Source organism: Podarcis vaucheri, assembly GCF_965113315.1.
Source record: "Podarcis vaucheri genome assembly, chromosome: 1".
Lineage (NCBI taxonomy): Eukaryota > Metazoa > Chordata > Lepidosauria > Squamata > Lacertidae > Podarcis > Podarcis vaucheri.
The window spans coordinates 132,481,770-132,495,435 of NC_138759.1; the positions used below are offsets into that span (position 1 = coordinate 132,481,770).

At 46.9% G+C, this 13,666-nt stretch overlaps 1 protein-coding gene across 9 annotated transcripts in view; it reads left to right on the forward strand.

Annotated features, from left to right (window-relative positions):
- Positions 1-10,373: 10,373 nt before the first annotated feature.
- Positions 10,374-13,666, forward strand: part of ADAM23 (ADAM metallopeptidase domain 23) — a gene marked incomplete at its 3' end in the record, with an annotated part of 74,423 nt that continues 71,130 nt past the window's right edge. For 6 of the 9 annotated variants that reach the window (XM_082235155.1, XM_082235151.1, XM_082235150.1 and 3 more), the window contains exons 1-2: positions 10,375-10,834; positions 12,204-12,430. In XM_082235155.1, the coding sequence (XP_082091281.1) occupies positions 10,621-10,834; positions 12,204-12,430 (441 nt within the window). In that variant the 5' untranslated portion in view covers positions 10,375-10,620. Of the gene's footprint in view, positions 10,835-12,203; positions 12,431-13,666 lie in introns of all 9 variants that reach the window. The other 3 variants (XM_082235153.1, XM_082235149.1, XM_082235148.1) reach the window with 3 other exon arrangements.

A 13,666-nucleotide genomic window follows, 5' to 3' on the forward strand; every position in this document is an offset into this window, starting at 1 on the left:
CCTGTCCTGCTTTTCTGCCGGAGCTCCTGACCTCACCCGACTCCCTGCTTGGACCCGGCACCAGCTTTGACGGACTGCCTCCATACTGCACCCTCGACCTCGGACTGGACTCAGACCTCGCCTCTCGGTTAGTCCTCGGGACCAGCACAGCTGCATTCTGAATCCTATTGTTCTAGGACCAATCAGACTGCTGCATTTTGGATCCTATTCAGCTCAGTCCATAACAAATGTCATCACACCTAAAATGCCATATAGATTTTAAACAGCATGGAGGAGAGAAACAAAGATGCAGAATATCATATAGCTAACCGGTCACGGCACAGTAGAAGTTGGATAGCACTACCTTCTGGGAAAAGCCACTGAGACAGGAAAGGAATACAATGCACTTAATCCCCATCCCAGATAGCTGCTTCACATGGTATTGAAAGCCTACTCACCACCAAAAAAGGGGGGATTGCACTGGATGCAATGAGTGAATGAAATATAAGATATTGAAAATGTTTGAGGTGTTTTTAAATTGTTTTTGTTTGTTTTTGCTTTGTTTTGTTAGTCCATGTAGCGTTTTTGTATTGTATTTGTATTGTTTTTTCTCTTTTCTTTTTTGTTTGTAGTGTTGTGTTGAAAATGTTGAAAAAGTAATAAATATCATTAAAAAAAAATAATACAATGCACTTAATCCCCATCCCAGATAGCTGCTTCACATGGTATTGAAAGCCTACTCACCACCAAAAAAGGGGGGATTGCACTGGATGCAGAAAAAGCCAAACAGAGAACAAGTTTGCAAAGTGCCCCCAAAATTAATGCGCTTGAAGCATTTCAGAATTAAGAAGTTCTCTCATCAGGGGAAACACTTCTTACCAGTGAATTCAGCAAACAACAAAGCTACAGAAGCTTATATTTGCAGTTGCTGGTGAGAAGTGTTGCCCTTGTTGAAGGAATTTCTTCATTCTGAAACATGGTGGGCATAATAAAGCAGTCTGGCACCTTGAGAACTCATTATCTCTGATCTAGAACGCCATTCTCCCATTGTAAGTCATCCGCCAGGGGAACCAAAGCTGTTTTACTGCCAAATCCTGACCCCAAACCAGAATAAATTCAGAAAATGAGCATCCAAGAGAATCAGGAATTATCCAGTAACCAACTGCTTAAACATGGTTATCTATAAAGGGCATAATCTCTGGGAATGGCTTTTTGACTGCTTCTTTTAAGATGGTTGGCAGGCACCATCCCTTTTTGCAGAGGGATATTATGACTTCCCAGCTCAGCCAATTATATATTTGATGTTTGATTTTATGAGCCAGGAAGGGCAGGGATCAGGCAGGCAGGTGGTAGGCTGCACTTCTCTAAATGCCTTGACCACATTCCTCATTATAAACAACGAAACATTACACAACACAGGACTAGATGATGCTCAGGGTGTAGTCACTAAAATGTACCAACAAAGCAGACAACACAGGACTAGATGACATAGCTGTCAAGTGTCCCTTATTTGAAGGGACAGTCCCTTATTCCAGCGCCATGTCCCGCTGCTTTCCCTTATTGATGGATGTCCCTTAAATGTCCCTTAAATGATGTCCCTTAAATTTCAAAGGAAGCAGCTCCTCTCCCTCCCTCCGTGCCAGCCAGGGAGGAGGGAGGCTCCAACTGTGTTGCTTGGCTGTGTTGCTCACCCTATAAGAAGTCTAAGAACGACTGGTGGGTGGAGCTTGCATGCCTTGTGTGTGGCTAGTTAATGCAAGCTGAAGGGTTTTTTGAATGCTGGACGCCATTTTGTTGCATGTGCTGCTGCAAACTTTGCAGTGCAAAGCCAGGCCGGGGAGCCATCTTAAGTTGAGGCTGCATAGGCCTTGTGGTGCATGTGATTCAGATTCTCTTCAGTTGAACCTCTGGTTACAAAGTTGGTTGGACAGTGTTCTCGAAGCTACCAGCATGAGTTTGACCAGACTGCAGGAGGACAGGAAGACTGGAGTGCCTGGAACAGGTGAGGCTGCAGGTCCCTTATTTTGGCTGCTGGTCCCTTATTTTCAAGGCTGCTGGTCCCTTATTTTCAAATCTGTAAGTTGACAGCTATGCTAGATGATGCTCAGAGGATGTAGACACTAAAACGTACCAACAAAGCAGACTCCAAATCATAATGGATGCAAGCATTTTTTTTCTATATATCTTTGAAATGTTTTACAAGCAAACCATATTGGGCGTTCAAGGGGCTTACAGTATTATCTTGTTGGCCAAACTGGGAAAGCCCATGTACTATTTGTAAAAAGTTTTGCTGGATGGCCCTGTGAGGATAGTAGAGAATTATTATGCCACCCATATAATGAAATCCACCCTGAGCCAGGAATATCTATTTTCAGATACTGTAGAAGTGTTTACTCTATTTTTTCTCTCCAAAGGAGGCGGTACCTACATGTTTCCTGATATCTGTAGCAATAGAAGGAGCACAAAAAGAGGTTGCTTGCAGTGTTTCTTTGAAGCTAAATTTATCTTTTAAAATATTCATTACATTGGTAGCTGTTTCTGAGAATGAGCTGGGTTGCTGTACGAAGACTGAGGAATACTTCAAAGGAACTATATGGAACTGACAGTGAACATTCCTGCGCTCAGTTGGCACCTTTGATGAAGCCATACCTGTTGAGGTCTGCTGAGCAGATTCATATTTGTGGCATATAACTCATCTCACATGTAAACACACACTATGAAATACTTGTTTCCATAACCAAAGTTTTGGGGTGCTTTTATTTCTGGCTCATGAGCCTTTAGGAGATATTTGTGCCACATGCTTTGAAGATTTTCTGCATAGCAATGACGACTAGAATAGCTGCATACAGCTTGAATCCAGCACAGTCTAGCAATATTCTCCCAAAGGCCTCCTAGCACAAAGTAGAAGCTCTTTGCCCAAAAGGCAGAATCATCTTCAGCTCCATCTGTAAAATGTGGATGTTACGTGTGTACAGGAAGTAGGAGCTAGCTAATCACACAGCTAATGGTTACTCCACTAATCAAACCAAGCCATACGCTAAAAGGACACGTGGCTCCTTGCCTCCAGGGCCACTGGACATTCTTGACCTAAAACTAGGTGATTAGCCCAGATCTCAAGCATGAGCAAACTGTACAAGGAGGTATCACTTGGAAATGCAGTTGGATGCAATTCATGCCAGTAAGTATGAAGGGAACTCCAAAGGTAGAATACTGTAACATATACCAGTAGACACATGGCTTTTTTTTTTGTTTTGAAAAGTTTTTATTATTAAAATAATTCAGCATTAATACACACATATTGCGAATATACAAGCATACAAACATACCTTTCATACAATCCTTAAAAATGTTCAAACATACCTACACTTAATCCCACAGATAATTCCTTTTCCCATCGCCGGCAGAAATTGTCGCAGTGGAAAAATTTAATATGAAAGAAAATTGGGCTACTTATAAAATTGTATTAAAGGAAGAAAACGGAGAATTGGAATTAAAGGATTTTACAGAAGTTAAAGCTCATATTAGTGACTGGTTCCAATATATTCAAATTAAATATAGATTAGCGAAAGACAAAAAGTTAGGATTTGAAAAAGAAATATCAAAATTCGATAAATACTTAATACAAGAAAAATAAAAAAAAATCTAAACTGTATAAGCTGATCTTAGAGTGGGAAACAAAGGATGAATTGGTTAAAACATCCATGATTAAATGGGCGCAAGATATTGGGAAGAATATTATGTTTGAACAATGGGAAAAATTGTGGAAAGAAGATACGAAATTCACTATGTGTTATATATTGAAAGAAAATTACCTCAAAATACAACATAGATGGTATTTAACACCTGAAAGAATAGCAGAAAGGAATAAAAATTGTAGTGATGTCTGCTGGCGATGCAACACTGGAAAAGGTACTATGATGCATATATGGTGGAATTGTTTTAACATCAAATAATTTTGGAAAACAAGATATAACGAAATGAAAAAAATGTTCAGATATTCATTTAGGAAAACACCAGAAGGTTTTTTATTGGGAATAGTACCAGGAAGTCTAAAGAAAGAAGACAAGGCATTATATTTATATGCAACAGTAGCCACAACGCTATTGACTGCGAAAAATTGGAAAAGTGGTATTATACCGACAAAAACAGAGTGGCTTGCCAAATTATTGGAGTATTACAATATATCCAAAACAATGGGAGAAATTGGAAGGATCTCAAAAGAGAAGATAGACAGGGACTGGAAGGTGTTTAAAGGATACTTGCAAAACCATATTGAAAAATCAGAACTATTAGAATAAACAAGTTCAGTTTTAAATACTGAAATACTAAATAAGGATAACAATGTGTAATAGAAAAAGAAGCATGAAATTAGGTTAAAGGTGCGTGAAAGAAAGTAATAGAAGTGGAAAGAAATTGCAATTGAGTAGATTGGAAGTCTAACACAAAGTTGGGGTGAGGGGTGAAGATAGGACACATGGTTTTGTATGCCTGCATATGACCTTCTCTCTTTCTCCCATCCCCTCCTGTTACATACTGATTAATATAATATTTAAACTAATTTCATGCACGATTACCAAGCTGTGTGGAATTTTGGAAATGTGCTAGTCATTAATTGTGTCAGTAAAGGCTGGTGTTTAGTGTGGGAATGAAAGGCACAAGAATTCCACAGCTTTCATCTGTTCTGTGGTTCAGTCTCCAGAAAGAGGGAAACCTGGATCTCTTTGGGTTCAAGATCCACCTGTCATAGATTCGTTGTGCAATGCTGGGCAAGGTATACATTCTGCTCTTCAGTTTCCCTGTCTGTAAACAGAGAACATCCTCGCCTACCTGTGCAGTTTGTAGGAAGAATGAACATTAAGGGCACTTGCAGGCTGTTACTATTTTGGGGTGGGATTCAATCACATACCAGCAAATGGAGGGTGATCTGGAGTTGCTCCACAACAATCCCATAATCCCCCCATTGGACATTTTGTGACAAGGAAACATTTGCTTGATGTAATATTGTCTAACCTCCCTGCAAACAAATGCTCAATACAGGGGCATCTTACCCATAGAGGCTAGTGGTGTGGGGCACCAAGTTCTGGAGGGTGCTAGGGAAGAGGCGGAGGCTGGACGCGGCCCCTCCCGGCATCAGTTCGCCACTCTTACCCGCCTCTGCCATGCCAAAGCAGCGTCGCACCCGGAGCCTCCATCTGCCATCTGCACGAAGCCACCAGCTGAGCCGGGAGGCGCTGCGTCCAGCCTCTGCCTCTTCCCCGCCGGGGGAGCCATCCTCCAGCCGCTGCCCGCCTCCTTCAGCCCCACCGGCAGCACCGTCCTCCCTAAAAAACTCTGGGAAAATGGGGGGGGGCACCAGAGGGAGCTTTGCACCATGGTGCTGGATATGCTTAAGACGGCCCTGGCTCAATACATTGCTTATGTTCGCATTACCACCTTTGTTGTTGTTTAGTCGTTTAGTCGTGTCCGACTCTTTGTGACCCCATGGACCAGAGCATGCCAGGCACTTCTGTCTTCCACTGCCTCCCGCAGTTTGGTCACACTCATGTTCGTAGCTTCGAGAACACTGTCCAGCCATCTTGTCCTCTGTCGTCCCCTTCTCCTTCTGCCCTCAATCTTACCCAACATTAGGGTCTTTTCCAGGGAGTCTTCTCTTCTCATGAGGTGGCCAAAGTACTGGAGCCTCAGCTTCAGGATCTGCCCTTCCAGTGAGCACTCAGAGATGAATTCCTTATGAATGGATTGGTCTGATCTTCTTGCAGTCCATGGGACTCTCCAGCACCATAATTCAAAAGCATCAATTCTTCGGCGATCAGCCTTCTTTATGGTCCAGCTCTCACTTCCATTCATCACTACTGGGAAAACCATAGCTTTAACTATACAGACCTTTGTCGGCAAGGTGATGTCTCTGCTTTTTAAGATATTGTCTAGGTTTGTCATTGCTTTTCTCCCAAGAAGCAGGCGTCTTTTAATTTCGTGGCTGCTGTCACCATCTGCAGTGATCACGAAGCACAAGAAAGTAAAATCTCTCACTGCCTCCATTTCTTCCCCTTCTATTTGCCAGGAGGTGATGGGACCGGTCACCATGATCTTAATTTTTTTTGATGTTGAGACCATATTTTGTGCTCTCCTCTTTCACCCTCATTAAGAGGTTCTTTAATTGCTCCTCACTTTCTGCCATCCATGAAGGAGATTACTACATTAGAGTGAAGTAAAGAAGTTCCCCCCACATTTCATAGCTCTTTCCACTAGCTTTGTACACAACCAGGGGGCACTGTCTGGTAAGGGATAGTTTTACCCCATGCAAGGTGTTCATACCTTGGCTAGAGTCAAATTAGGAATGGCTTAAGGACTCCATTTGGTGTGAAGCTGGTTTGAGAAACAACACATCAAATGGTAGCATCTTCTAAACAAAGTATTTTATTTATTTAATGTATTTATATCCTGCCTTTCTTCCAAGCTGGGATTTTCCCAGTACAGGATACATATGCATTTTGCCTAATGTCATGTCAACACAGATTAAAAACCCAGCACTGGAAACAAAGCAAGTGACCAGCAAGCAGGAGTGTGAACACAGCTGATTTGGTCTAATGTCCCTGTAAACTTTGTGCAAACAAAACAGAATGGAATGCTTAATAAGTAAGTTGTCTAGAAGTGATCTAAGTATTATAAAGCACTTTGCTCCCTCATCTTTTCTAATTGCATAGAATTTCAGCAGATGCCGCTTCTCCTACAGCAACAGCAATACAGTGGTGCCTCGCAAGACGGAATTAATTTGTTCCGCGAGTTTTTTCGTCTAGCAAATTTTTCGTCTTGCAAAGCACGGTGTCGGAAAAGTTTTGGAAAAGCTTCAAAAATCACCAAAAAACTCAAAAATGGCTACCACACCGCGTTCTATGAGTTGCTCCTCGAAGTCAAGTCGCAACTGTATTAACGGTGTTAAGAAAAAGGAAACAAACTTGCAAGACGTTTTCGTCTTGCGAAGCAAGCCCATAGGGAAATTCGTCTTGCGAAGCAGCTCAAAAACCGCAAAACCCTTTCGTCTAGCGAGTTTTTCGTCTTGCGAGACATTCGTCTTGCGGGGCACCACTGTATGAGAAAAGATGTTCAAGAGATCTTTTCATCTAACTTAACTCCCATGGCTTACAGCTTCACCCAATTTTTCTGCACCTTTTACACTGGGAGTGGAACCAGTATGTTGACCAGTACCCTAGAATAAATTGTTTCTACTCCCTACACAATATTTTACAGTCTTACCAGCGTCATTCTTTTTCTGGAAGATTTTGGGTAATCCCTCTAGTCCCTATAATTTACTCTAAGCCAAATTGAAATAGCCACACATTCTTCCCCTTCCCCCATTCTCTCTCTTTTCCCTGGGTCTATTTCAGATAGCAAAGAGGGGTATGGTACTGTACCTCTCATATCTGTTTTTTGCAAAGCACCATGTGTATAGAGGGCATTATACAAATTAATACATAGGAAAGTGTCTGTCCCTCCCTGCAGTTCAACTCCCTCTCTTTTTACTAACAGCACATATCCATTCCTCCTGCTGGTGCAACTTTCTCATCATTTCTACATAGCAGCATTTATAAACCAGTGCCAGAGAAACTGGGTGAAAGGAAGGTGAGAGGGAAGAGATACGAATATTTATGTGTGTACATGTATACATACACACACCTACACAATTACAGGTTTGAAGCCAACTTAAAATAAAAAGAGCTGGTAAGCCAATAAATCTGTGGTGCTTTCCATGGGATCTGGGGACATGTCAGCTAATACTCTTCCCTTTCTTCTTCATTTGCTTGTCTCTGCAGCAAATCTCAAGGGGGAAGGGAGAAGGGCAGGAATTGCATAGGCACGAGAGAGCGGGGGAAATCCCGCATGCAGGATTTTGCTGCCTAACAGCCCCCCCTCCCTCTGCAATTGCTCTCGCGCTCCCCCCGCCTCTCTCTGAGGCTGAGATGCTGCATCACGGCACCTGCTGGCTACCTCTGTTCCATTATTGGGAAGGGAGGAAGCTCATGGGCCCTGCTTGCCTGTATTTTGCAGGGCGCTGCTGTAGCTTTGGAGTTCAGTACATACCAGCATCTCTCTCTCTCTTCCCCGCCTCCCTCTCTCACAGAGCGGCCCACCCATGAGGCAAGGTGAGGCGGCTGCCTCGGGTGGCAGGATCCACAGGGGCAGCAGATCCCGATGTAGCTCTTTATTCAGGGCTGGCCCATCCATGAGGCAAAGCGAGGCCACCACCTTGGGTACCAGCATCCACAGAAGCAGCAGGTCCCGAAGATGTAGCTCTTTATTTGGGGCCGGCCCAGCCATGAGGCAAGGTGAGGCAGCCCACATGGGCGGCAGGATCCACAGGGGCAGCAGACCCCGATGATGTGGCTCTTTATTTGGGGCCGGCCCACCCATGAGGCAAGGTGAGGCAGCCCACATGGGCAGCAGGATCCACAGAAGCAGCAGGTCCCCATGATGTAGCTCTTTATTCAGGGCTGGCCCATCCATGAGGCAAAGCAAGGCCACCACCTTGGGTACCAGCATCCACAGAAGCAGCAGGTCCCGAAGATGTAGCTCTTTATTTGGGGCCGGCCCAGCCATGAGGCAAGGTGAGGCAGCCCACATGGGCGGCAGGATCCACAGGGGCAGCAGACCCCGATGATGTGGCTCTTTATTTGGGGCCGGCCCACCCATGAGGCAAGGTGAGGCAGCCCACATGGGCAGCAGGATCCACAGAAGCAGCAGGTCCCCATGATGTAGCTCTTTATTCAGGGCTGGCCCATCCATGAGGCAAAGCGAGGCCACCACCTTGGGTACCAGCATCCACAGAAGCAGCAGGTCCCGATGATGTAGCTCTTTATTTGGTTCCGGCCCAGCCATGAGGCAAAGTGAGGCAGCCCACTCAGGCAGCAGGATCCACAGGGGCAGCAGACCCCGATGATGTGGCTCTTTATTTGGGGCCGGCCCACCCATGAGGCAAGGTGAGGCAGCCCACATGGGCAGCAGGATCCACAGAAGCAGCAGGTCCCCATGATTAAGCTCTTTATTCAGGGCTGGCCCATCCATGAGGTAAAGCGATGCCACCACCTTGGGTACCAGCATCCACAGGAGCAGCAGACCCCAATGATGTAGCTCTTTATTTGGGGCCAGCCCAGCCATGAGGCAAGGTGAGGCAGCCCACTCAGGCAGCTGGATCCACAGGGGCAGGAGACCCCGATGATGTGGCTCTTTATTTGGGGCCGGCCCAGCCATGAGGCAATATGAAGCTGCTGCCTCGGGCAGCAGGATCCACAGCGGCAGCAGACCCCAATGATGTGGCTCTTTATTTAGGGCCGGCCCAGCCATGAGGAAAGGTGAGGCAGCCCACTCAGGCAGCAGGATCCACAGGAGCAGCAGACCCTGATGATGTGTCTCTTTATTTAGGGTCGGCCCATCTATGAGGCAAGGTGAAGCGGCTGCTTCAAGTGGCAGGATCCACAAGGGCGGCAGACTCCAATGACGTGGCTTTTAGCGCTTTTAGCGCCGGCCCACCCATGAGGCAATCTGAAGCTGCTGCCTCAGGCGGCAGGATCCACAGGGGCGGCGGCGGCAGCAGCAGCAGGAGGACCCCCCTCCTCATGAGGCAGCCCACTCAGACAGGAGGATCCACTGGGGTAGCAGACCCTGATGATGCCCTCTTTATTTGCGGTAGGCCCACCCATGAGGCAATCTGAAGCTGCTGCCTCAGGCGGCAGGATCCACAGGAGAAGCAGACCCCGATGACGCAGCTCTTTATTTAGCGCCGGCCCACCCATGAGGCAATCTGAATCTGCTGCCTCGGGCAGCAGGATCCACAGGAACAGCAGCAGGAGGAGGACCCCCCTCCTCATGAGGCAGCCCACTCAGACAGGAAGATCCACTGGGGCAGCAGACCCTGATGATGCCCTCTTTATTTAGCGCCAGCCCACCCATGAGGCAATATGAAGCTGCTGCCTCAGGCGGCAGGATCCACAGGGGCGGCGGCGGCAGCAGCAGCAGGAGGACCCCCTCCCCGTCACTGACGTAATTCACCCCTTTTACTCCCTGACAGGGAGGGCGGGCCCATTTTGAGGTTCACCTCAGGTGCTCTCCCTCAACTGGGCGGCCACTCAGAAGAAGCAAGGCACGGAAGCACCACCGCCACCCCTCACACACAAAAAAACCCCGCCCCGCCATTTCCCTCGAGCGCGCGCGCGCGCCCTCTCTCCCCCCCCCCCTCGCCTCAGGTGCCTCGCGCGCGCGGGGCTGAGGAGAGCGTGGCCTGGGTGGGCGGCTCTCGACGTCACGCGGCGCGGCGGCGGCGCGCGGGGCCTGAGGGCGGGCGGGCGGTGGGGCTGCCGCGCCGGCGAGAGGGAGCGCGCCTGCGCGTGGACGCGCCTGCGTGTGTGTGGCAGGTGCCGGCGGTGGCAGTGGCAGCCGCGTCCACCTGAGGGGAGAAGCGCCGCTGCGCCCTGGCGCGCCTTACCACCGCCCTCCTCCTCCTCCCCTTCTTCCTCGCTCCCTGCACCATGAGGGAAGAGGCGCCGCCGTCGCCGCCGTGAGCTGCTCGGCCGCTTCCTCACCGTCCTCCAGGGCGAGGCGTCCCCCTCGCCGCCGCCGCCCGTCCTACCCCGGGGGAAGCTATGAGCCATGAAGCCGCCTGGCAGAACTTCCCTCCGGCGGCAGAAGCAGCAGCAGCCGCCCTTCTCCGGCCGCCGCCGCCGCCTCTCGAGCTCCGCCGCCGCCGCCGCCGCCTTGCTTTGCCCGGCTCGGCTGCCCAGCTCCATCCCCCTCCTCTTTCTGGCGCTCCTGCTTTTCTCCTGCTCAGGGTCCCCCAGGATCTGTGGGGTCGCTGCGGACGCCGGTGAGTGCCCGCTTGAGGGTGTGTGTGTGTGGGGGGGAGATCCTGGAGGGATCCTGTACTGTGCGCGTGAGCTTGGACAGATCCTGGATCTCCGTTACACGCGCAGCCCTTCGTTTGCTCTCTCTCTCTCTTTTGCGCGCTCGTGTGTGGTGCCAATGCGCTAAGAAATAAACGGGGGTGGGGTGTTCTCTTTTTTTGGGGGGGGGGATTGGCATGTGGTTGCAATGCAACTACACATAACGAACCTCGGAGCCTGTTTTAGTCTGCGGCTCCCACCGCCCTGGCTTTTTAATGTTGGTTAATAACAGAACCAGAAAAAGAAGGGGGGGGGAGAAAAATCACCTTTTTGCCGTGCGGAGTCTTCGTGACAACCGGCGAGAAGTTCTCGTTCCGCACCGTCCGCACCGATTTGTTTCGGTCTTGACGCAGTTCCTTACCTCCATGGCATCTTGCCTGGTCTTGGGTAGGAATAATTGATCGTGACTGCAGACGGATTCCTCCTCTGATCGCTCTCCCCCCCACCCCCCCCACGTCTAGATCATATATGTGTGTGTCTGTCTTTGCGAATATGAAATTGTTTTTACATGGCAGACCTGTATATTTACTGTGTTACGGCGACTGGTGCTTACTGGTTTATAAGGATGGGCATGAAATGGTTTCGGGAGCCTCTGATGCAGCAAAACGCTGCTGGCAGGCTTTCAAGGGTGCTGTTTTTGTGCAGGGTCTTAACGCAAAATAGAACAAGACAAGCAGGATAATGAGGGTTTTGGATACTGCCCTTTCTTGCACTGCTTATCCGAGGGAGCCTACCTTTTGCAAACAGAAGGGGGTTGCGGTGTTCTCAAAGAACCCTGGGGTTTTGTCTGCAAAGGGATATCTGTGCTTGTTACTTATCCCATGAAGCATGTTTATACGGGAGTTTATTGAGACTTTCTCTCTGGCAAGTGTGCTTAGGAGTCCATCACTAAAGTTAAAGGAAGAGTGAAAAGTTGCCCTTATGTAAAGGGAATTGATTAACATTCAGTACACATGGGTTCATGGCTTGAGTTGCTTCCAGTAGAATCACTGATTTGTACATAGCCAAATTTATGTGGAAAAGTGGCAGAAATAGGGTCATGAATGGCTGGATTGTCCTTAAAAGAACTTGTTTCAAGGGTTCAGATCCCTGCATTTTGAATTTCATGATGCAAAACTATATAAAATCAAATAAGGAATTATATGTACAAATAAGTACAAAATCTAATCAAATAAATTGGTTTCATGAGGGTTACTGTATATTTATTTTAGCAAATTAGCAAGATGCAAAACATATTACAAAAAGTGTTCTGTTCCTCTGTGAATTCATGGTAGGTTTGTCTGTCTTCCCCAGCTCTGCATTGGAATGAAACTGCAGAAGAAATAGAAAAAAGCCAGGCAGACGAAGATACTGCATTTCAACAGACTAACAGCAGTAGCTACAAAAATAACAGTCGAAGCAGTGCATTCCAGAAAGAAATCACATTGCCTTCAAGACTTGTATATTATCTCAATAGAGACTCTGAAAGTCCTTATCATGTCTTGGATACAAGGACAAGGCACCAGCAAAAACACAATAAGGTAAGGTGTTTTTTTAAAAAATAAATAAAAGCAATACAGTACTGTGACTCAAAATAGTCATGTCTCTTGAGGGATTGTCTTACTTTAAGAATGTTTATTCAGCATGTCTGTAATGCTTCAGAATTCACTGCACAGTTCTTGGGTCTGAAAGATGCGTCAGTCAAAAAATAGGGTTCAAATACCAAGAGACCTTGCAGGTAACAATACCCTTGTCAAATTTCAAGGATTATTACTGCTACCACAGAACAAAACTTGAAGTTCAAACCATGGTTTACTTGTTTCTTTAGAGGCCTAAAATATTTCCCCCTCCATCCAGCTTACCTGATTGAGAAAAATAGAATCACATTGGTAGAATGACTATGTAATATTTCCGTGTCACAAACACAGAGGACCCCAGAGAATTACAGTTCTAATTTCTTTATCTTAAACAGGAAGCCATTTTTAAAGCAAAGCACAAAAGGCAAGATTCAATTGTCATGCCAGTGGTTGTGACAGGACTTCCTATCCTCCCCGCTGCAGCCCCCTGCGCCTGCCCCCCAGTCTGCTCTGGAGTTCCATTTAACCTTCTGGAGCAGATTTGGAGGCATGGGGGTCTGCAGGGGGAGATGAGGAAAGATAAGCCATGTTCCAACAAGTGGAAGTCCATTGTGCAAGTGGATACCACAATTGTGTATCACTCACAAGTCTTGATACAGCTAAAATTGGTCGTGGCTATGTGCTTTTGAAAACAATGGCGCTAAAGGTGATACAGTGGTACCTCGCAAGACGAATGCCTCGCAAGACAAAAAACTCGCTAGACGAAAGGTTTTTCCGTTTGCGATTTGCCTCGCAAGACGAATTTCCCTATGGGCTTGCTTCGCAAGACGAAAACGTCTTGCGACTTTGTTAAACCGTTAAAACTGTGCTTCGCAAGACGAAAAATTCGCTAGACGGCAAAACTTGCGGAACGAATTAATTTCGTCTTGCGAGGCACCACTGTAGCAATCAACTTGTTCTATTGATTTCAATGGGACTTAATTGTAGCTAGCTTTAGCTCAGTCAGATCATGGTGTTCAGAAGCACATTACAAAATATATGAATGACCTTTCTGTTTGCTGACAGTAATGTACAAGTTGGATATAAGTCTGTGAGTTTCATTTGTTATGTATTACAACCTTATGCCCTCACTTAAGCTGTGCTTTTCCTAACATGTCCATAAGAAATGGGCGCAGATATGAGTTTATCCAGCTACAGGGT